Here is a 22,608-nt window from a genome sequence, read left to right as displayed (position 1 = left end):
CAAACGTCACGGCTACGTCCTGCTGTTCCCCACACAGAGACAGAGCAGCGCTGTGCTGGTTTGCCCTCAGTACCACAGCCCCCATTGGTCAGGAGCACAGACCAGTCCCTTACGCCAGCCTCAGTACCACAGTGGCCATCGCCAGGAGCACAGGCGAGTCCTTTACGCCAGCGCTAAACAAGGCCGCTTCCAGAAACTCAGCCTAAAGCACATTCTGAAAATGTGGAGCCATCCCCTCTACAGAAAAGGACACAGTCACAATGAAAGCAGTTCTGGGCTAGCGTGTGGAGTGGGGGGGGGCTGCAGAATCATTTCTCCCGCCGGCCCTCACCGTGACATTTTAAAGAGGGGTTCAGCGTGGTCGGACACGGACGAGCGACACGAAGGCGGGCGGGGTGAGAAGAGAGAGGGGAGAGGGGGGAGGAGAGAGGGGAGAGGGGGGGAGAGGGGAGGGGGGAGGAGAGAGGAGAGAGGAGAGAGGGGAGGGGAGAGAGGAGAGGGGAGAGGGGAGGGGAGAGAGGAGAGGGGAGAGGGGAGACACGGACACGGGTCGGACACGGACGAGCGACACGAAGGCGGGCCGAGTGAGAAGAGAGGGGGGAGAGGGGAGGGGAGAGGAGAGAGGAGAGATGAGAGAGGAGAGGGGAGAGGGGAGAGGGGAGAGGAGAGAGGAGAGAGGAGAGAGGGGAGAGGAGAGGGGAGAGGGGAGAGGGGAGAGGAGAGGGGAGAGGGGAGAGAGGGGAGAGAGGGGAGGAGAGGGGAGAGGGGAGAGGGGAGAGGGGAGAGGGGAGAGGGGAGAGGGGAGAGAGGAGAGAGGAGAGAGGAGAGGGGAGAGAGGAGAGAGGAGAGAGGAGACGGGAGAGAGGAGAGAGGAGACGGGAGAGGGGAGAGAGGAGAGGGGAGAGGGGAGAGGGGAGAGGGGAGAGAGGAGAGGGGGGAGAGGAGAGAGGAGAGGGGAGAGGGGAGAGAGGAGAGAGGAGAGGGGGAGAGGGGAGGGGAGAGGGGAGAGAGGGGAGGAGAGAGGGGAGAGAGGAGGACGAAACACTACGCCGGTCTACGCTGTGCGTGAAATCCCTGAGCAACAAGAGTGGGTGGGCAGGGGAGCCGATGATGGCGATGATGATGACGGTGGTGGTTATGATGGTAGTGGTGGTGGTGATGATGATGATGGGAGTGATGATGATGATGATGATGATGGCAATGATGATGATGGTGGTGGTGATGATGATGATGATGGTAGTGGTGAAGATGATGATGGTATTGGTGGCGATGGACACAGGGACGAAGGTGGCGGGGGTGGGTGGCCCAAGCGGGGGAAGCATCCCACAGATTTTCTCAGGGGGGGGAACCCGTTTTCAGAATGTTAAAAAACGGGTGCGTCCCCCAAAGAGGGAAAAGGCAGGTTGGGTAAACAGACCCCCTGCGGGCGGGCGGTGACAGACGGGCGGGCACGCGGCTCTGGAGCGCGGCTCTGGTCCAGGAGAGATGAAGGTGACACGGCGCTGTAGGACGGAAAAGGGCCGGCATCGCTGAGACAGGACGGGGAGAAGGGGGGAGAACGGCGGAAAGAGAGAGCAAAACGGACCTGCTGCGCGGTTGCCGCAGTGGAAGCCAAGCACGGACGGACACGGAGACGTGACCAAGATGGGGTTCAACTGAGATGGGGTTCGACCGCGTCGTGACCACGTTTTCGCCGGCTGTCTACGCCCAGGGAAGCCATTAAAGCAGGTACGCTGTCTCCGGCTGTCGCCCGACTCTGGAAACGTCCTTGCGCTACGCTCCCCGGCAGTAAATCCCCGCTCACCCCCCCCCCCCCCCCCCGCCCCCGCAGACACCCCCCTTCAGTACCCCCCGAGGTCAGAGCTGCTCACCTCTCTGTGCCGATGGTCTCCCCAGCCGGTAAAATCCTGCACCATCGTAAGGAAGTTTGAGGATTAAAGAAGAAAGACTGATGCGTGCGAACAGAACAGCAGGGAGAAAGAGAGAGGAAGAGAAAGGGAGAGAAAAGGGAGAGGAAGGGAGGTACAGACAGAGAGAGAGCTCTCGGCAGTGTGAACAGTGTGGAAGGAGAGTACCAGGTGTCGGCGCGCATACGCAAGCGCATGAACACACACACACACACCGACGCGCACACACACATATACATCAGCGCGTGAGCGCACACACATACACACACACACACACAGGCACACACACAGAGAGGCACACACACAGAGAGGCACACACACAGAGAGGCACACACACAGACAGGCACACACACAGACAGGCACACATACACACAGACGTACAAACACAGACAGGCACACATACACACAGGCATACACACACACACACACACACACACACACACACACGCACACACACACACACACACTGGCAGGCATACTCACCCTCCTCCTCTCTGGCACTCTCTCTAGCAGCGCTACAACTCCCTCTCATCCTCCCTCTCTTTCTCACGCAGGGCAGATTCTCTTAACCCTTTCCAGGCCAGAACGGCTGAAGCACTGAGCAGTGCTGCTTCCTTCATCCGGCCCTCAGTATGCCCAAAATAGGACTGCTCACTCTTCAGAGCTTTATTCCTCATGCTTACGCAGCTAAGCACGAATAACAAACCCCTTCTCCTGTCCGCCCACACATACACATTCCACTTATGCAGTCAGTTTATAGGATAGAAGTCACCAATAATCCTCCAGGTTCTCTCTTCTAATCAATCCAAGAAAATCATAAATCATTTTACATCTACATGTAAAGTATTTTAACAGCCTTTGTAGTAAAATCCAGTACAGTACAATGACCTTCACAGACCTTAAGGCGTGGTCACACTCGCACTGAATATTAGCTTCGCTTATCATTCACTTCCATTCAAAACTGGCCGAAAGGCTAAATAAATCACTTCCGTTAGCGAACCAAATTCATATTTTGCCTTCAGTCAAAGGTAAACTATGTTGACCTGTCATCCGCAAGTTCGCAGTATCAGTGAATGGAAATGTTTAATTCAAATCTTTGTGCAAATTCCTGTGCAAATTTGTAAATGGAGTCACTTTGGGCTTGGTCCCAATATTCGGTTCTGTGGCCTATAACACGTCTGTACTACAATACGACTACAGAATTTTACAAATATTAAAAAAAGACTCTGCTTGGTTTGTAGGCATCGGCTAAACAGGACTTGATGTTAAATTCTATTTCTGTAGCTGACGATATTGGCTGATAGCAGTTTGTTGCTAGCTAGCCAACTGTAGCATTCGTATGACAGCCAAATGGTGGCTAGCTAGTTAGATATGATTTGGCCATGATACGACGAATGCTAGCTATGAAAAACTATTTGCTGGAATTGTCAGGTAACTTTAAAACCTCAGTAGAAATGTTTGCTAATTGCTAGAAACTAATTTCAACTTAGAGAAGTATATTTTAGGTAGCATCAGAGTTCTAGCAAAGTTCTGCCAACCAACCGCTGAAAATGACGGTTCCTGTCTCACAAACTACATATCCCTTATCGCTGCGAAAAGCAAAGAGCGAAGCAGATTTTCGCACAATTTCCTGCCATTGTGATCGTCTCTTCCCTGTACATTATAGTATTCATGGAATCTTCACAGTTCAAAACTTTATCATTCAAAAATCGCCGGGAATGTGTATAATGGAACCAGGTGGGATAAAAAAAAAAGTCCAAAACAGTAAACAACACCGCAACATCTTAAAGACCACAATGTAAAAGGTTTGGTTTTAGTATCTCTCAGTATTCATCAGATAAGTCCATGTTTCTCAAATCTGGTTTTCCAACCTCCCTTCACCAGGGAGTCAGGTGGGAGAGTCTGACCAATAAGAAAAACATTTTCAGTTAATTATCCTGGACCAACGAACAATGTGCCTTCCTTGACCATTTGAAGTGTAGGTTTTTTGGACTTCTAAGTCAGTGTTATAGAACTCCGATTTGTGATCTTTCATTATAAAGGGGGAGGGGGGGAGATCAGTGCTTGTGATTTCTGACTGAGATCTAGAACCTTCTTATGTACCCAGGCAAGTTGTGAACTATTTCCACATGCCAAAAATACTCATTTTACATTTTCTTGTGTCTTTGGAATGGGAGCAGCAGTTCTAAATGGTGTTAGGCTGCATTACGTTCGACAAGACGGTAGCTTTTCATGTCAGCAATTGTGATTTTACCATAGACAGTTGAAAGAAATACAGACCAAGTGCCAGTTATGTCACCCACTGGACTTGTGAAAGCCACGGAAGTGAAGCACCCTGATGCCGCCATGTTGTGCAAGAGAAACGGGAACCCTTATATGGGCATGAAGTCCGCCGAGCGTGAGATAGTGACTCGGCAGTGATGCGAACTGCTCCCAATTCCTCCACATAATGTGCACATGTAACAAATAACACGATGGGCTAGTGTTCGGCCTGTTGTGATGCTGTTGATTGCGAATTTTCCAGACGATCCAGATGCTTCTGGTAATTTCCAGACTCGTCGCACACTGAAATCTACCGCTGCTCAGTGTGTCAGTCAAGAGCGAGCAGCTCATGCTGTAGCTTATTGCAATTTTCAGGTCTAAGGCACGAGTAACAGCAGTCTATGGCACTGATAAACAACAAAACTTGTTATTATTTTTTTGATCTGGAGGGCCAGCTACATAGATAGGTAGCCTATAAATATCAAATATCAAGTATTTGGGTCAAGTTAATAACCAAGGAGAAAGTTTCATACGCAACATGTGCAAAGCCGAAATGCCCATTTCCACTGTAAAGACAATCGCTCAGTTCAGTTTAGTCAGCAATGTCATTCATGTGAATTCATTATTTAATCGTACTTCATAATTTTTCTCTCTCGTTTCCGCAATAGTCCAAGTCTGCACCTGCCGCAAAATAATTCATTTTTGGAGAAACATCTGCCTTATCGTCGTCTTCCATTGTATTCATAGAGACTACAGCAATTGCCACTCCAACCTGCCACAATATGCAAAGATCTTAAAGGTAATTAAGAGTTAATTTGATTGGATATGAATGAATCAAGGTGCACCACACTCAGTGATAATATCGTCAGCATAATCCAACCCATTTTCCACCTGCTCCACACACCTTCATCTGTGCACGAAAATACCAACATTTAACAGCCACGGTCAGTGCCCCACACACCTCACCAGTGCGGCGTACGAAGATGATTCCGGAGAATATGGCCCTATAACTTAACAAATCGGCAGATGGGCAGACATTAGATGAAAACGACATTGTCTTTGGGGAAAAATGTGGCAGTGACATGCTTGCCTACACCCTCCCAGATCGATGGCGGAGGTTGTAGCAATAGGTGCTAATAAACACAATTGGGTGTTCAGAATTTTGCCATAAAAATATAGATACCAATAAGACTGTTCACAGATGGCAATGCATTCCAGTGGGAGTAACATTGCAGTGAGGTAAGACCGCACAGTACTAACAATAATACAGTACCTACTCAGTAGGACAATTGAGCTTGTTATGCGACTGCGATTCATCACAGCCTCCTAAAGAGTGAAGGTGGGAGAGGGAGGAGAGCGCAGAGGATAGAGAGACGCGCAGAGACGGGCTGAGAGCGTGATATGGGAGAGGGAGGCGAGGTAAGACCTGCGCTGCCCACGCACTGCCATGCGGAGCAGAGGCAGGCTTTTAAACCTGGCAGGCAGCTCTCCAGCTCCAAGCCGAACACACTACATCTACAGAGCTCACCCTCACGCTCTGTATCACCTCTCCGCAAATCGTTCCTCCGTCTGACGCAGACGGCTCAGCTCCCTCGGCTTGTGCATCCGCAGCAGCAACGCCCGAGATTAGCGTTCATGGATATACTTCCTTTAGCAGGTTTCCATTCAGCAAGCTGCTAAGCCAAATACCCTTTTTCTGCATGTGGCCGTGTCGATGAAGCCGCACACACACACACACACACACACACACACACACACACACACACACACTGACACACACACATACACACACAAACACAAATACACACAGGCATATACACATATACACATGCAAACACGCACACATACACACACATATACATAAACGTACACACACTTATACACACATACACACATAAATACACACAGATACACACACACATACACACATACACACTCACACACTCTCACACTCTCACACTCTCACACTCTCACACACTCTCACACACACACTCTCACACTCTCACACACACACACTCACTATGAAACCGTGCGCATGCTCCAGTTGCCGGGCCTCCTGCCCTCTCAGACAGTGGGAGTGATGACACAGATAAAGGATCGGCTCGGCTCCGAGCGCCCGATGACAAATGCTGATTGGCAGGCTGTGTTTCTCTCCGGCCCTGTACAGCATGCTTTCTGTCTGCTTATTTAATGGCTCTCATGTTTTCATTAAGCAGATGATGTTTGGCCGAAACGAGTCAGGGAGAGGAGCCGGTGATGGGTTCATGTGCTAGTTTTCATCATGACACAGCACTGCTCTTCACAGCCATAACCATGGCTTCAATGCTTCAAACAGAAGTCCTGCACTTTCTACTCCACTGAAATCATATAAATTCTGTAACAAAAGGCCCGTGTGTTGATAGCTTACTCAAATGACTGAATTCTATCGTCCATCTGAAAAGTTCCTGCTTGCGTGATTACTGCACACATCTTATTCTCATACTGGGTTACTTACTCTCCTGGTTGTAGAGGGCAGTACAGGACAGCACACCATCCATTTCTCTGTGACCATTACAGTGCAGTTTGATCGTATGTGGACAGTCACACATTTTTGTTATTCGCCCTGTACTCCAGCAAACAAAAACTTGAAATAAAACATTCACTGAGTGGTAAAATAGCAGACTTTCAGCTTTTATTTGAGGGTAAACTGTGTAAGAATTTGTATACATAGCCCCGCCCATTTTAGGGGGCCAAAAGCAGAACCGCACTGTGTTGAGGTCTACGGCCCGGGCTTTCACAGGTAGATGGAGATCTGACCTGCAGCGAGGAGGCTGTGAGTGTGACGGTGGAAAGGTGCTGCAGCCCAGCACTGAGCTCACTGCACAGCTGTAGTGGGGAACAGGAAGGCAGAGAAGCGTCTCCCTGTCCCAGCTCCACTGTCCAAAGCTCCCGTGAGAAGCGGCTCATGTTCCCTGGATTACTGAACCCTCGGCTCAGCCCTGCCCTGCCACTCGCTGAAAACACTCCACAAGGGCGGCTAGGGATCAAGGCTCTCCACGTGGAGTTAACTGCCAACTGTTATACATTTAACTGTAATATATTTCTGTGACTTTATTTACCCAAGTACTTATTGCAGTTACTTTTAAATTATACTGTTGTAATTTGTATGCTGATGTTCCTTGTCATTTGTCATTTTAGCAGTTATGTAATTATAATTGTTATGACAAGTGTACATGCTTTGGCAATAAGCATTGAAAAACTTACATTACATTAAATTAAATTGAAAGTGAAAGGGGGAGAGGGGGGAGAGAGAGAGAGACAGAGAGAAAGAGAGAGAGAGAGAGAGAGAGAGAGAGAGAGAGAGAGAGAGAGAGCAAAGAGCTCCCAGTAGAATAATCACCTGAGGCCTGTGTTTTTTGTGAGGGAATAAAAGATTAAATCCTGGCTACACCAGTACTCTGGGAAGACGCATCTTTGCTACAGCATTCCTTACCCGCGATCGGGGCCGAAATTGAGGGGTACAAGCCTACCCAGGATGCATTGCGGCTGTCCGTCATTACAAAGGGGTCAATATCTCTTATTGCAGAATGGCGCCATTTATAATGGGACAGAATATGTTCTCTTTACCTATAAATGGTCCTGGGAATTTCTCCTGTCCATCAATACATTGTCCTTAGTGCTTAAGATGCTGGACAGTACAAAGGCCTATTATAACCAGGTTTAGGGTTTAACTACAGGAAGATAAGTGCATTGTCATTTTCCAAAGCAATCAATCGTAGCTCAGCACAGAATAATAATTTTACAAAACCTCATTGGGTACCCTTCGATCTATGACAACAAAGGGCTTTTATGTTGTGTCCAGTGTGCGTATGCGCGCGCGTGTGTGTATGCGCGCGCGCGTGCGTGCCTGGTGCGCTCGGTAGGTGAGAATTCTTATTCCTGCCTTTTTTTTTTTTTTTTAGACACTCTCGTTCGTTCGTTCGTCCTCTCCCTCTCCCTCTCCCTCTCCCTCTCCCTCTCTCTCTCTCGCTCTCTCGCTTTTGCCCTTTCTCTCGCTCCCTCCCTGGCAGAAATGTCTTTTACTGGCAGTGCTGAAGAGAGTTCTATTTTCTGGCTTCCTCTGATAGAAGCACAGGGGACTAGCCTACAAATGAGCCTGTAATGTACTCTGCAAAGTCACCTGGGAGCTCCTCTATTTTCACACTGTCCTTTCTTACAGAGGTGCAGGCCTGTGAAAGAGACGCTTATATACTGAACAGGTTATGTGTGTGCGTGCGCGTGTGTGTGTATGCAAGCAGCTAGAGTGCAGTCCGTATGTTTTTGGACAGTTGCTACAATTTATTTTGGCTCTGCACTCCAGGACAGTTGACTTGAAATAAAACAATAAATGTGAGGTTAAAGTGCAGACTGCAGACTGCCTACTGCACTTCCATTCAAAATAGTACAATCTCACCCGTTTCAAAAACAATCTCAATGCCATTTTGCAGATCTCCTAATATGGCAATGGGTTCGCCAACTACTGATTTTGGTATTGCTACGTTGCCCCATTTCTGTGTTATGGATAGCGTTAGAGCTGATCAATTCAATTTCCTGTCTTTTGAGGCTTTCAGCAAATGCAAATATTTCACTTAAAACAGTTTTTTGTGATTAATTGATGTTGGGTAATGCGTGTAGGAATCACATCCCTTCTTGTACATACTCTCCCCCATTTTAGGGGAGCAAAAGTAATTGGACGGTCGGCTTCTCAGCTGCTTCTGAATAGTCAGGTGTATTCAATCACTTCCTTTCAGTATCTAGTCTTAATAATAGGCTTTTGATTGCCTTTGGAGTTTGTTATTGGCGTTTGTCAAAATGAGGCCCAGAGTTGTGTCAGAGTTGTCTTGAGTTGAAATGAGTGAAAAGAGGAAATGGGTGCAGATTACTTCATGGGAAACCTCCAAAACCTATAGAAACGCACGCCTAGCAAATACTTTACTGGCAAAAAAACAGGACAAATGACACAAGGGAAATACCAATTCCTCTCAGAAAGATTCCAGCATTCCACCGTATCTCAGTAACACACCGAACAATGTTTTTGCCCTGCGGTGTGATAACAAATGAAGAAGGAATAATACAGACAGCGATGGGGAGTGACTCATACGCTCATACGTATGCAGACATGGACTGGAGCGTCTGCCCGCCCTCCCTTCCACACACTACTCTCCCAAACACCGCTGGCCTAACCCGCCAGAGCAGAATGAATAAATAAAGCAGGATCTCATTAAGGGAAGAAAATGCGAGGAGGACGCAGCGATCGGCAGCAGCATGAGAGTCCTGTGGGGCTGAATAATTCAGAGGTAATCTCTGGCTTTGCGCTCGACCGCTCCGTGTGCTCCCCTGTGGTGGAAAACGAGTCGTCGATTAGGAGGGGTTCCCGTGTTACGGGGCTCCGTCCCCCAGAACGGCCCTGCCGCCCCAGGCCGTCCCCAATTTTAGCTGCCTGCGCCCAAGATACTTTCCTTCCCTCAGTGACGCCCGGCAGGCAGCTACTGCCTCCAAGACTGCAAACAGCAGGTCGGCCCGCAGGCTCAGCTCAGCCAACCACAGATCGTGTGCATACATTAACTAATAACTGTGCTATGAGTCTACTGTACATCACTGAGCTAGCTAGTTTGCAAATGTGCCGCTGTTGTTTCTGCAGTTCTAAAAGCTGCTGCCTTCCAGGCCTCACTGGGGGAAGGGAAGTGCCTTGGGTGCTACGTCCCCTCTGCCGCTCCTGGCTCCGACGGTCCAGGGTGGGCGGGCGAGCTCAGAGAGGCCCTGGGAGAGAGGCCACTCTGCGGGGAAGGCGGGTGTGGCGGGGCTTCCGGCGTTTTCTGCGGCTTCATCTTGACCGCGGGGCAGATTAATGAGCTTGAATCTGAACTTCCCTCTAGGGTGTTTCTGCACACTTGTCCCTGGTTATGGGTATGCACTTTGTTGTACGTCACTCTGGATAAGCGAGTCTGCCAAACGTCTGTAATGTAATGTAATGTAATGTAGTGTCGCCACGGGTGTCCAATTTTGTTCCGCTCGTGAAGTCAGCGACATCAGCGCGTAACCGTCGTGCCTCGCTGCGTTTCCATGTTTATCAAAGGCGTGGTTGGGAGACAGACTTTTAAAGAGAGTAACAGGCCTGTGACTTAACGCATCTGCAAGACCAACAGAAAAACTGCAAGAATGCAGTCAATTCTCTGGTCTCACAAGCACACCCAAGCAAAAAATATACTAATATTTCCCTTGGATTGTAAAGGAGCTGAAGGTGCTATAAAAACACTGTGTATAAAACCAGTCCACAAATAAATCCACACAATGTGTATGCAGAATATGTGCATTTAAAAGGGCCGTTTGGAGCAAGCTAGCCAATCAGAACAGAGGTTCATAGATCTCAATAAACCTTAGAGAGACAGTCAGTAAAACAGCCTGCTCTTGGCTAAGCTCATGAGAGGCGCTGGAGAATGGACATTTAAACAGCTTCTTATGGATACCGGGACCTAAAATAAAACATTGGAAAGGTGTACAATACGGGGCCTTTAATTAAAGCTCAACATAAAACACCTTTATTAAGCAGCTTGTACGTCACTCCATCTGAAAGGCCTTGCGACCGCATGTTTAGGAGGCTGCCAGGGTGCCAGGTCCACCCCGCGGCATCATCGGCGTCTGTGCTACCGTCTCCCAGCGATAATTACAAACGCCGCTGCTCTATTTTGATCCCAGGACTCGGAGACACTCAATTTCCTCTCCTGCCATAAACAGCAATCGGCGTCTTGAGCTGTCGGCCCCTCCTCCCCTCGCTGGCTGACTTTGCCGGAGGACGGGCCTCGGTCTACTCGACTAGCGGCAGTGGGCCCTGCCACGGTGTGCTACCAACGTTAGCTCAGGAGGTAAAGGCAGTCCCTCTGGTAGACGGGAGGTTGCCGGTTTGGTCCCCTGCCGTCCGTGTGTCAAAGTGTCCCTGATCAAGACATCTAACCCCCGATTGCTCCCGACAAACTGCCCGGTACTTTAGGTATGTGAGTGAGTGAGTGAGTGAGTGTGTGTGTCTGTGTGTGTGTGTGTGTGTGTGTGTGTGTGTGTGAATGGGTGAATGAGAGGCATTAATTGTAAAGCGTTTGGATAAAAATGCAATACAGGCTAAATGCAGTCCAGGCTAAATGCACCATTTCAACAGCTAACGAGTCCTGGAGACACAGCAATTAGTATGTATCCCGCGGCCCTCAGCTAGCATGTTCTCTGACACAGCAGCTCTGTTTACATGCACACCAATAACCCGATTACTGTTAGTAATCAGTTTATTTGTTAATTTAGACTATCAGGTACACGTGGATATAAGTAAAGTGATTACTCCAACAGCGGCGTTTATAGAGTTCTTTCCATAATCGTTATCTGTTCAGCAGAAACGGTGTACACGGCAGCCAAGCCCCATCTCCCCTTCCACTTAACATGCATGCCCTTTCATTATTAGTTATACCATAAGCAGAAATCTTTATCCTAAGGGATTCACATATGCAAAACATTTTAGTCTTTCTACAATCAGAAACTCAGCTACAGATGTTTTAACGGCCCAATTTCCACTCTAGCTCAGTTATTGACAAATTGCTACTGTAACACGCAGGAAATAGTGTCTTCTAAGTTCCGTTTTGAAAATCGGAAAGAAATCAGAGTAAAAAAACAGCAAAAAATATGTTTTCGCAAAAATCTAGTCTTAACAGGGTTTCATATAGACCAATTAAGAACAGATCTCATGACCATTGCAATAGTCAGAGTACTATCATTATCAAGGTTAGACTGGAGTATTAGTATGCATTTAAACATGGCCAGAGATGGCCAGCGAAGCCTAGCTCTGCACAATGTTTTTGAGCAGACAAATGTGCCTGGACCATTTATTATCTTCAGCAGAGGTGAATGTCTGCTCTTCTTGAAAGCGCTTGGAAAAACTTCACTTTTAGTGAAGCAAGAGTCACTTATGTGATGAGTCATCGGGTCCAAGTCATTTTCTAGTCAAACACAATGGCACAGCAGAACAAATGGCTGGGAGAAACATTTCACAAGTACAAAATGTCCTGACCTGTGAGCCCACAATGCTCACATTAATGAAGACCAGAAGCTGTTAAGGAAGGGGACAAACTGGACTTGCACTTGATTTCCTGAGGCAAACTATGATCTCCTGTGACCCTTTGAAACAAAATCACTTGCTTTTAAATATCTATGGCTGCCCCGTTATCCTTTGGGTGATACGCGGTTTTAGCGGCGCTGCAGTCAGTATTGTTCTGAGACCCTGGTGAGACCACCATCTCATTCCCCTGGAGGGAAAGTAAGAGACAGAAGCTTCCATCCAAACGTTTCTCAAATGTTAGGTGCATTTCAGACTTCTAATAATCGAGAGAGGAATTTCAGCAACAAACACTCAAACCACAACACTGTTTATCCCTCCCCCTTCTCCTCGGCCAAGTGTGAAACCTTCTGCAATTAGTCAGTGTTTTTTACAATTCCAGGCGTTTCCACTGTGGTTTGTTTATGCGCAAATTCAAATTCAGACCCTATGCTATCGATAGTCGATTTGACTGACTTTAAATGAGGAGGGGGAAACAGAGCCGTAGCCTACGGCTCTGGAGGGAAGAATAAGCAGCGCTGCATGAAAGGCCAATGACATCAAATATTGTTTAATCTCATTGTCTAGAAAGTGAATGGAAAAAATATTTTGAAAATACACAAGTATTAAAATGTTATTAATTTTTTGGGAATATATACTTTCAGACATGTTTGTATGGTTATCGAGAACTGACTAAACAGAGGACAAAGGGAATTCTGATTTCAGCTTCTCTTGAAGAGATCCTGAGCACCCTGGTCTATCAGAGCTGGGGCGTGTGCCAACTGCTGAGGAAGGTCCTCCATCAGTGTCTGCCCCTGTCCTCCGAAGACTGGAGGAAATAACATCACCAACCCTCAGGCTGTACCACCAGCTAAGGGGGCTGCGGGGACGACACTCACTTTCACAAACGCTGCCAGTCTTCATTCCTAACAGCTCGTGTTGCCTCCTGCGTGTGGAACAATGCGTCTAAGTCCCGGTCACCTTGACCTCACAGCCCGGAATAGCGCAGAACTGACTGCAGGGAATAGTAGTTCTAACCCAGTGGCTGAGGCAGGTTTTGAGCGCTACAGCGCTAAACTGGACCAGGAAAGGGACTAATGGAAATCAAGGTTCAAGGTAAAAAACCGACATCCGCAATAAGAGCCCATCCTCAAAGGAGGTCCTCTACGATACAGCCTAAAGAAAGACAGAGAACTACAAGTCCCAGCAGGCAATTCAGACGTCCAGTTTACGGTTGTTTCCAAATCTAGTACCTGCAATTGCTTCTGCAACAAACAGGCTACATTCCAAATAGTAATCAAGCAACACTCTCCAGCAGTCCACAGAGGGAAACTGAGAACCAGTTTCAGGAAAAAAAAAAAAACTCTTGTTTTACACAAAGTCCTAGGAGATGGGAGAAGAAGGGATGCATTTGACAGCCTGCTCCTGTGATCAGTCCCTCATTTCCATCTTGTGATTCAGCCACAGGCCAACAAACACGCACCCCCAGCTGACCCGGGTCTCAAGAGTTCAGACGAAAACAAATAAACAGGAAAACAAAATTGCAGGTAAATGCTAAATAAAGGAACCCTTTATAGTGAGGGGGTAATAAGGGATACAGAGTGCATGTATATGTGACCCGATCATAATCAGTCGCAGAGGCCAATTTCACTTAAACCAATGTTTATGTAAAAAAAACCAAAAAACTAAAACATTTTTGCCTTTCATATTTATTTTCTAGAACAATATATTGGCTTTCATAATGCGCATGTCTTAATGCCAAATTCAGAGTAAAGCTGGAGGCTAGCCAGCTTGTCACCATTCACCAGTCACAAACCAGCACATCAGCTGCGTTCATAGCTACATGTACATGCACTGTATGTGTGTGTGTATGTGTTTATATGTGTGTGCGTGTGTTTGGGTGTGTGTACATACATACTGTATGTGTATATGTGTATGTGTTTATATGTGTGTGCGTGTGTGTACAGCATATGTGTGCGCATGTACAGTGTCGTTCACTGTTATCAGACTGGCTGTGCATGGGGAGCCGGGTGAACAGGGCCCCTCTGAATGGCGGCTGTCTGTCGTGTTTTGGGAAGCCGAAGGATCCAGAGTTACACAGTGATCCATTGATTGCATTCAGAGCCTCCCCACTGGAACCCAGATTTCTGAAAATCTAACACCAGTTTAACTTCAGCTACCCCAGCCAGGGTGGCGTCTGGCTGAAGCTCCCTTTGTGTGTCGCCAAAAGGACCAGCAGAGCACTCACCAGGGGTAACTCTGTGAGGGGCAAAACATACCAGGCCGGGGGGGGGCAGGACTTAAAATATGGGGCGGAATCAGAACGACTTGTACCGCCAAAATCAACAGTAGGGGCCGTCAAAAAATGGAGCAGCGTGTGACAGTTTGAATGCAACTGGCAGCATCATATTATTATTGGTTTGCCAGGCAGCATTCTACATATATTTAATCACCATTTGTTCTGCTGCCAGGGAAATGTAACCACCGTGTATGTTTAAGGGTTTAATTTTGTTTTACAGCCGAACCACAAAAACAACCCATTTCTTTGGATTGCGACTGAAGGTAGTCAAGGAGGTCAAGTTCCTGAAATGACTTTTAACCACTTCTTGGAAAGTGCAGTATTTAAATAAATAAATAAATAAAGAAATAAATTCTAACCATAATACACACAAAATCTGGAGTATTATGGTTTCTTTTGACAGCGAAATCCTCTTAGCACGGCACAAACGGAATTTCACATGTCCTCTTGTGGAAGGCTTACACGAGTTGGGAGAAGTCCTTAGACTGCACATTCCCGGGCAGTGATGAAAGGCCTGGCTCGTGCTGCCTTTTACGAGTGCGGTCTCCACGCTGCTTAGCGAAATACAGCGTTATTACGTTAAAATGGAGCTTCTGCACTTTTTCATGCCACTTTGGCTTCAGCTGCGCCTGCCACATCAAAGCAGACTCTTGTCTGAATGAGAACAAGCAGGAGCCGGGCAATCCTGTAGCGCTCTACAAAGAGGAGGCCACGTGAATTCAAAGGTCAAATGATAACCACTGTTTACAGCCCAATGGCTTAAGCTGCATAACCTGTCTGGGGGCTATGCTGGCATGGGAGTCTTCAGGCCCTTAAAGACGCAGGACAATGCTAGGGAATGCCATGCAGGTGACAGGAGTACGTTTCTCTAGCTATGTGCTCAGTTTTCACAGACCTGTCCCTCCGGTGCCAAGCACTGCTCTATTCTGTCTCTACAGTCGTTTCCTGAGCCAAAGCTGCCTGGGCCACACCTGGTCATGACGCAATCACACTGGGCCACTCTCACACGGGGCCACTCTCAGTGACTCTCTCGCACGGGGCAGATCTCACACGGGGCCACTCTCAGTGACTCTCTCGCACGGGGCAGATCTCACACGGGGCCACTCTCAGTGACTCTCTCGCACGGGGCAGATCTCACACGGGGCCACTCTCAGTGACTCTCTCACACGGGGCCACTCTAGCAGGGTCCACTCTCACTCTCACACTGGACAGGCACGTGACCTCCTGATGAGAGTTTGGGTGTGGGGGGACTTACCGCTGTTGCGATTCTTGCGGTTGGACTTGCCGCCGCTAAGCAGCATCTTCAAGCTGTTCCTGAACATAGCTGCTCCGGTCTGAGGGGGCTACCGAGAAGTCTGTAGAGAACCAGGGAGAAACGCGGTTAAAACACGTTCCAGACAGGGGAGCATACACACCAGCACACCAACGCAGAACTGTAACACAAAGCCAAGTTCGTTTCTCACAATTCACGGCGGGTCACGACCGCCGCACTGCGTCTCCGCAGCGGAATCACGCCGCAGATTTCGGGGTGGGGCAGCGGGTTGGGCTGAACGGCCGAGATTCCTCACCCGCCTTATTTGGAAAATAAAATCTGAGGCGGTGAGAACGGAACCGCAGTAAAGTGATGCGATAACAGCAAAGGGAGAGAGATGCAAGGCGGGAGCGGGGTCGTGCGGAGGACATCATTGACTCCAACAGAATACTAAACATTTCATCTAAAGTGATTCTGAGAAAATCAGCGCGTTGGTACGGAAGGCTGGGATGCACTGAAGCCCGGGTCTTGGATCTGGGATTTAAGGCTCTCGCTCATGCTCCTCAGACCCGCTGACCGGCCTGTAACTGCAGATAAGAGCCCGTAATACAGGCTTAGCGTGCTCATCATTTCAATTAAGTGAGCGGCTCCGAGCGAAAGCAGTCCAACGGATATGTGCGCAGATCCTGCGGGTTAAGGATGTATTAAGCTCAGGTGACCGCGCCGTGCTCAGCGAAACTGAACAAAATCAACACCCAAAGCCACATATCGCAGTGCGTTACAGTGGAAAAATCAACACCTAAAGCCACATATTGCAGTGCGCTACAGTGGGAAAATCAACACCCAAAGCCACATATCGCAGTGCGTTACAGTGGCAAAATCAACACCAAAAGCCACATATTGCAGTGCATTAAAGTGGTACAGTGCCGTTTAAAGGGAGTCTCCACTGAAAAGAAATGCAGCGACCTCAAAACGCACTGAAAATATCTCTCATTTGGTTCCAGTCTCAAAACTGCTTCCTTTTTTGTTGTCTGGTTAAAACAAGGTCCTTGAAATGCTGCACTATGACAGGTGCTCAACTCTGATCTTGGCAGGGAACAGCACCTGCCCGTTTCCTGTTCACACCTCAAAATCACCTACCAATCCAGGCGCAAGGAACCAAGCCAGGTACACCAACTGTGTCATGAACCTCTATACTATACTATAAATGCTGAGTAATAAGGCCAGCAGATGCAGCGGCCCACCCGGATGCACTGAGAACCAGTCCACTACGTTTTTTTGGGGCTCTGAATTAATAAAATAATTCACATTCAACAGAAATCTAATCAATTCACTGACACTTCAGAAAAAGAGAGACAGATATCCCAAGACCATATTGTTCAATTACGTTCATAAAAAAGGGCTCTGCCTTTACAAAATACAAGTACAAAAACACATTTAGAGATTGTTCTGCCTTGGTCATTTGTTGATTGAAATACTCTTACTTTACCGTTCTCTTCATTTTAAGTTTTTTCCACTGAAGGTTCCATTTAATATAGACAAGTTTCGAGAGCACAGCAGTCTCGGTCACAAGAAGAAAATTTCAAGACTACACCAGTCTGTCACGCAAACTCAGAGTGACTCGTTCACACAAGGCCAGAAGGACCAGACCAGTTCAGCTGGCCCATGGGCTGTCCTCGCTAATCAACTCTGAAGTGTAGGCTGTGATTCAGCGCTCTTTAGTCTAATTACTGTCATTCAATGTGAGATTAGGGAGAATAATCTGTGTGTCTGGACACACGGTAAATTACGCATAAAAATAACTTTTAAAAATAATTGACAAAATCAGAGGCTATATGTAGAAAGTTTGCGCTATATCTATTTTGCGGCATCAAGGTCAGAGAAGGCCCATAAGCATCAAGGTCAGAGAAGGCCCATCAGCATCAAGGTCAGAGAAGGCCCATCAGCATCAAGGTCAGAGAAGGCCCATCAGCATCAAGGTCAGAGAAGGCCCATAAGCATCAAGGTCAGAGAAGGCCCATAAGCATCAAGGTCAGAGAAGGCCCATAAGCATCAAGGTCAGAGAAGCACAAACAGTTTCTGCGCTGACAGTAAACAGATGCACTCCTGATCAATACACACCAGGCCAGGGTCAAATACCTAATCGTTTTGGATTCAAATACTTTTCTGTGCTCGATTGATCTTGCCTGGTGCAATTGAGCCAACTGAGATGGCTCAACACACCTGCTTTGTAATTCCCACAGTTCAGTTCTGCTACGTCAACTTCGCCCTGTTCACAGCAAGACAATAGAATTCAGGGAGATGATACTCCTAACCCTACATATATAACAAAGCCAAACTATTAGCTGTGCGAGTGCTGCTTTATTTACATTGAGGGAGGAGGCGTGTCACAGTGACTGGCTGATACAAGCCAGCCTGAGTGTGTGACCGTATACAGCTGTCAGGCCCAGACACTGAACAGTGTGTGCTCAGGGATCTATCCATGAATCTCTCTCTCTCTCTCTCTCTCTCTCTCTCTCTCTCTCTCTCTCTCTCTCTCTCTCTCTCTCTCTCTCTCTCTCTCTCTCTCTCTCTCTCTCTCTCTCTCTCTCTCTCTCTCTCTCTCCCTCCCTCCCTCCCTCCCTCCCTCCCTCCCTCCATCCATCCATCCATCCATCCATCAGGTCCTGGAGGCCGTCTCTTCATTACCCCCTCATCACTCACATAGGGTTAGGAGCCTGTTCTAACACAAGACCCTCACTGCACCCTTCCTTCCACGCTACTAGACAAGATGGAGGACCGCACCCACAGCAGGCTGGTGGCAGGGGAGGCCAGTTCTTCCTCCAGCATCACTCTACCCAGGAGGGCTTCAGGACCTCATCACACATCCAGGGAAACTCTGCCTATTGTAGTACCTTTAAGACTTTTACAGTTTAACTATATACAATTGAAGCATACAGTATGCATGTGTTACATACTCTCCTCTCTCAGCTCAAGAGCACCACCATAGCCGATTTGGTTCAAGCAGGGTCTTGCATAGCTGGCAAGTCTAACCGCATTATCGAACAAGATTAGACATAGATATAAAGATTAGAAGAACATACAGTCCCCTCAAAAAGTATTGGAACAGCAATGTCAATTCCTTTGTTCTTACTATATAGTGATGACAGTGGAGTTTTAGGTCAAAAGATACATAAGAGAAACCACCCAATTTTGAGGTGAGCAAAAGTATTGGAACATGTGACTGACAGGTGTTTCTTGTTTCCCAGATGTGTTCTGTTACTCTAATTGGTTAAACAATAGTTCTGAATATCTACCCTTGGTATTAGCCTAGGGTTTTGCCTGTGAAGACAGCATTTGTCTTAGAAAAGATAAACCAACATGAAGACCAGAGAGCTTTTCTTTGGGAGAAAAGCAAACCATTTTGAAGCATATAAAAGAGGAGAGAAGCATTGGGGATAGCTTTTACAACAACAGTGTGTATTTGGATTTGGGTGTGTACAGTAAATCCTCAAATTGTGTCCAGGATTCTATTTGAAGCCGGGCTTCGGAGAATAGCCGGGGGCGTGGTCGATTCGGACAAATAAAGGCCGGCCCCCAAATACAAGCTGGGGTAATATTGCCTACCAGTAGGGCTATCAGTCCATGAGCACTAGAAGACATTGTTTCGATTTAACTCAATAAAATAAAAGAGCTCTTCTTAATATTTTATATTGTTGGTTGGTTTAATACTGTTGCCAATCAAAAGTCGTTGTCTTACACCATGGGTCTCCAACACGTTGCTCTCAAGCTACCAGTCGTTTGCCGCCCCCTTCTGAGTAGCTTGCCAAAGGCTGAAGCAGTATACATTTAAACACAATTGTTGCTGCGAGGCATTCCAGCCTACAAATTTAATAAAAAGTAAATCAGGCAAAATTAAAAATTAACTCAATTTAGGCTACTTGGCTACGCAATAAGGTTTCCATGTATTTACAGCACAGCGCACGTCCAATGAATGAATGAAAGCGGCTGCCTTGACTCGCAATAAACAGACGGGTGGAAATCCCGACACCCTTTCAACTACATAAAACTTAACAGTGAACCATCAAATACCCCCCACATTTCAGTGACCATCAGTCCCAACATTTAGCAATTGAATCAAACAGTCCAAAAGTAAATTAAACCCCATTACCAAAGTGAAAATAACGCACTTTAGGAAAAAAAGATCCTTAACTTGCTGTTATCTACGCTAATTTGTTATTGTTCATGAAGGCGCGTCTGGCAAGTTGGTATTTTATGAAGACGCATCTGTTTTGGCTTTCACTAATGGTTTAGCTACTCAAGTTGCGTTTCTGAACGGTTACAGGAAGTGTTGAACAGCGTTGGCCCACTTTAAGTGTAGCCTTTTACTTTATTTCTAAGAATAAAATTCTACAACTAATAAGAAATAAAGGCCTGCCTCGAATACAAGCCTGCCCCAAATAAAGGCCTGTGCGTTGTGCAGCCTAAGTAAATAAAAGACCCCAGCCACAATTTGAGGATTTACGTTATGTGTTTATTTGGATTATGGGGTGTGTGTGTTTATTTGGATTTGGGTGTGTGTGCGTGTGTGTGTGTGTATGTGTGTGTGAGCACGTGAGTGGGTTTATTTGGATCTAGGGGTCTGTGTGTATTTGGATTTTGGTGTGTGTGTGTGTGTGTGTTTGTGAGCATGTGAGTGGGTGTATTTGGATTTTGGTGTGTGTGCGTGTGTGTGTGTGTTTCTTTGGATAGGGAAGTAGAGGAGAGCAGTTGGCTGTGGGAGTGAGCAGACGGGGGATGGACAGATTCCACATTTCCAGGAAACGATGAATGGAGGAAGGGGTGTCAGTTAGAGCTTAAACACACAAGCACAGAGGAGATACTTGCATCAGCCTTGGCTGTTTCTGTTGTGTTGTTTGGAGTGTGCAGTCTCTCCCGTACACCCACTTCTTTCTCTCTCTCACCTTCCCGCTCTCAGCCTCTATCCATCCTCCTCTCTAGCTCAGCGTCTCCCTCTCCGCTCCGCCGGCATGTAACAGATGTTCCCCGTTAGACGAGGATGACTCAGCGCACTGGTGGACAGACTCTGGGTGAAGCGGCGAGCTAGGCCTGAAGCGTTACCGCCGCTAACTCAAAACCCGAAACGACGGCGACGTTAGCGTGGAATCACGGAAAAGGTCTGAAGAGACACCACCACCCCCCCAAACCCCCGGCCCTGAGCTGCCTGGTTCTGCTGTGTCCACCCTCACCGCTTTCAGGAATCAAATACGGCGGGTAACTCTTTGGCTGAAATTGCCTCCCTCAGCCCCTCCGCTGAATGAATGAGTCCTCCACCTGTCCCTCCATTTAATTACATCCTAAAACTTAAGGAATGAGTGTAGGGCCCACGCTTCTTAAAAGACATAAGAGGGGGTCGCCTGAAAATGGGCTCTGGTGTGGAGTCAAATGCATTTTCACTGTCCTTCTCAGAACTATTTACTCAGACGGGCGGTTTCTTTCGAGCCCTCCAAGTGCCTTCTATATAGACTTTTATTTTGTCTACTATTAATCACAAAAAATATTTTTTGTTGTAAAACATTTTTATCCATAAAGTCTCAAGAACTGTTTTTACTGTTCAATGTTGAGAGACTGCTGGGCAGTGTTGAGTATTAGGCAGCATTACATCATTGAGCTTAATCTTGCCCATAGGTTTAGCAGTAGCTTTTACTCAGCACATTCAGGCTGTGTGTTCAGTGTTCGTTTGGCTGGTGGTCAGAGCACTTTCAGGCTGTGTGTTCAGTGTTCGTTTGGCTGGTGGTCAGAGCACTTTCAGGCTGTGTGTTCAGTGTTCGTTTGGCTGGTGGTCAGAGCACTTTCAGGCTGTGTGTTCAGTGTTCGTTTGGCTGGTGGTCAGAGCACATTCAGGCTGTGTTCAGTGTTCGTTTGGCTGGTGGTCAGAGCACTTTCAGGCTGTGTGTTCAGTGTTCGTTTGGCTGGTGGTCAGAGCACTTTCAGGCTGTGTGTTCAGTGTTCGTTTGGCTGGTGGTCAGAGCACGTTCGGGCTGTGTGCAGGACAGAGCCAAGTCCAGACAAGCGTGCTGACAAGACCCTGGCCAGACTATACATTCATCTCGCTATGGTGGATGATGTCATCCAATCGCAGATCAGTTCCCCCGTGTGGAATTCCAATGGGACACGGTTCATGGTCAGTGTACTAGCAGGCCCCAGCAGAGACCGAGGCATTCGCAGTAATGATTTCACTCAGGGTTTCCTTAACAGACTCCAGGTCAGTATTTAGCAGTGACCACAGACCAGATGCTTGGCTTTACACCTGCTGCATGAAGAGACTGCCTCTAACTGAGCTGCATATTAAGTGCTGGTGATTCACCCGGTGCAACCTTCTGTCTGTAGGTTATCAGAGGGAAACAAGACAGGGAGCTGTGTGATGAAGGCCAGAGTAGACGAGGCATGCAGAGCGCTAGCATTAGACACACACGTCAGTCCAGATGCTGGGGATACAACAGAACTGAGAGCCTATTGCTCATACAGAGGCATGTTATTACATCAGCTTGAATATGTAAAAATTTCCATTTGTATTGGAGAAAGAAATTAAAATGGAATAAGAGTATGGGCATATTTTCGGGTTGACAGATAAAAGAAAAAACACAATATGGGCTGTTCACCCATGAAAGACTGAGGGCCAGATTTACGTAGATGAAGCTCTCAGCACAAAATGTGGCCTGAGGAGAGTGTGTTGGTATGGTCGCAGTCTGTCTGAAATTAGTGTCTTATTTACGAAGGCTACAGCTCATTACGCAATCAACGAATGGGACAGCCGACA

The 22,608-nt window shown here is 47.4% G+C and overlaps 1 protein-coding gene across 2 annotated transcripts in view; it reads right to left on the bottom strand.

Annotated features, from left to right (window-relative positions):
• The window catches only part of tanc2b (tetratricopeptide repeat, ankyrin repeat and coiled-coil containing 2b), a 234,058-nt gene that overhangs the window by 114,793 nt on the left and 96,657 nt on the right, over positions 1–22,608 (bottom strand). For both annotated transcript variants that reach the window (XM_061226928.1, XM_061226935.1), the window contains one exon: positions 15,813–15,912. In XM_061226928.1, coding sequence (XP_061082912.1) covers positions 15,813–15,879 — 67 coding nt within the window. In that variant the 5' untranslated portion in view covers positions 15,880–15,912. The remainder of the gene's footprint in view (positions 1–15,812; positions 15,913–22,608) is intronic.

Source organism: Conger conger, chromosome 2, assembly GCF_963514075.1.
Source record: "Conger conger chromosome 2, fConCon1.1, whole genome shotgun sequence".
In the NCBI taxonomy this organism is placed as follows: domain Eukaryota; kingdom Metazoa; phylum Chordata; class Actinopteri; order Anguilliformes; family Congridae; genus Conger; species Conger conger.
The sequence above is the reverse complement of the archived record's forward strand: the minus strand, read 5'-3'. Positions and strand labels throughout refer to the sequence as shown.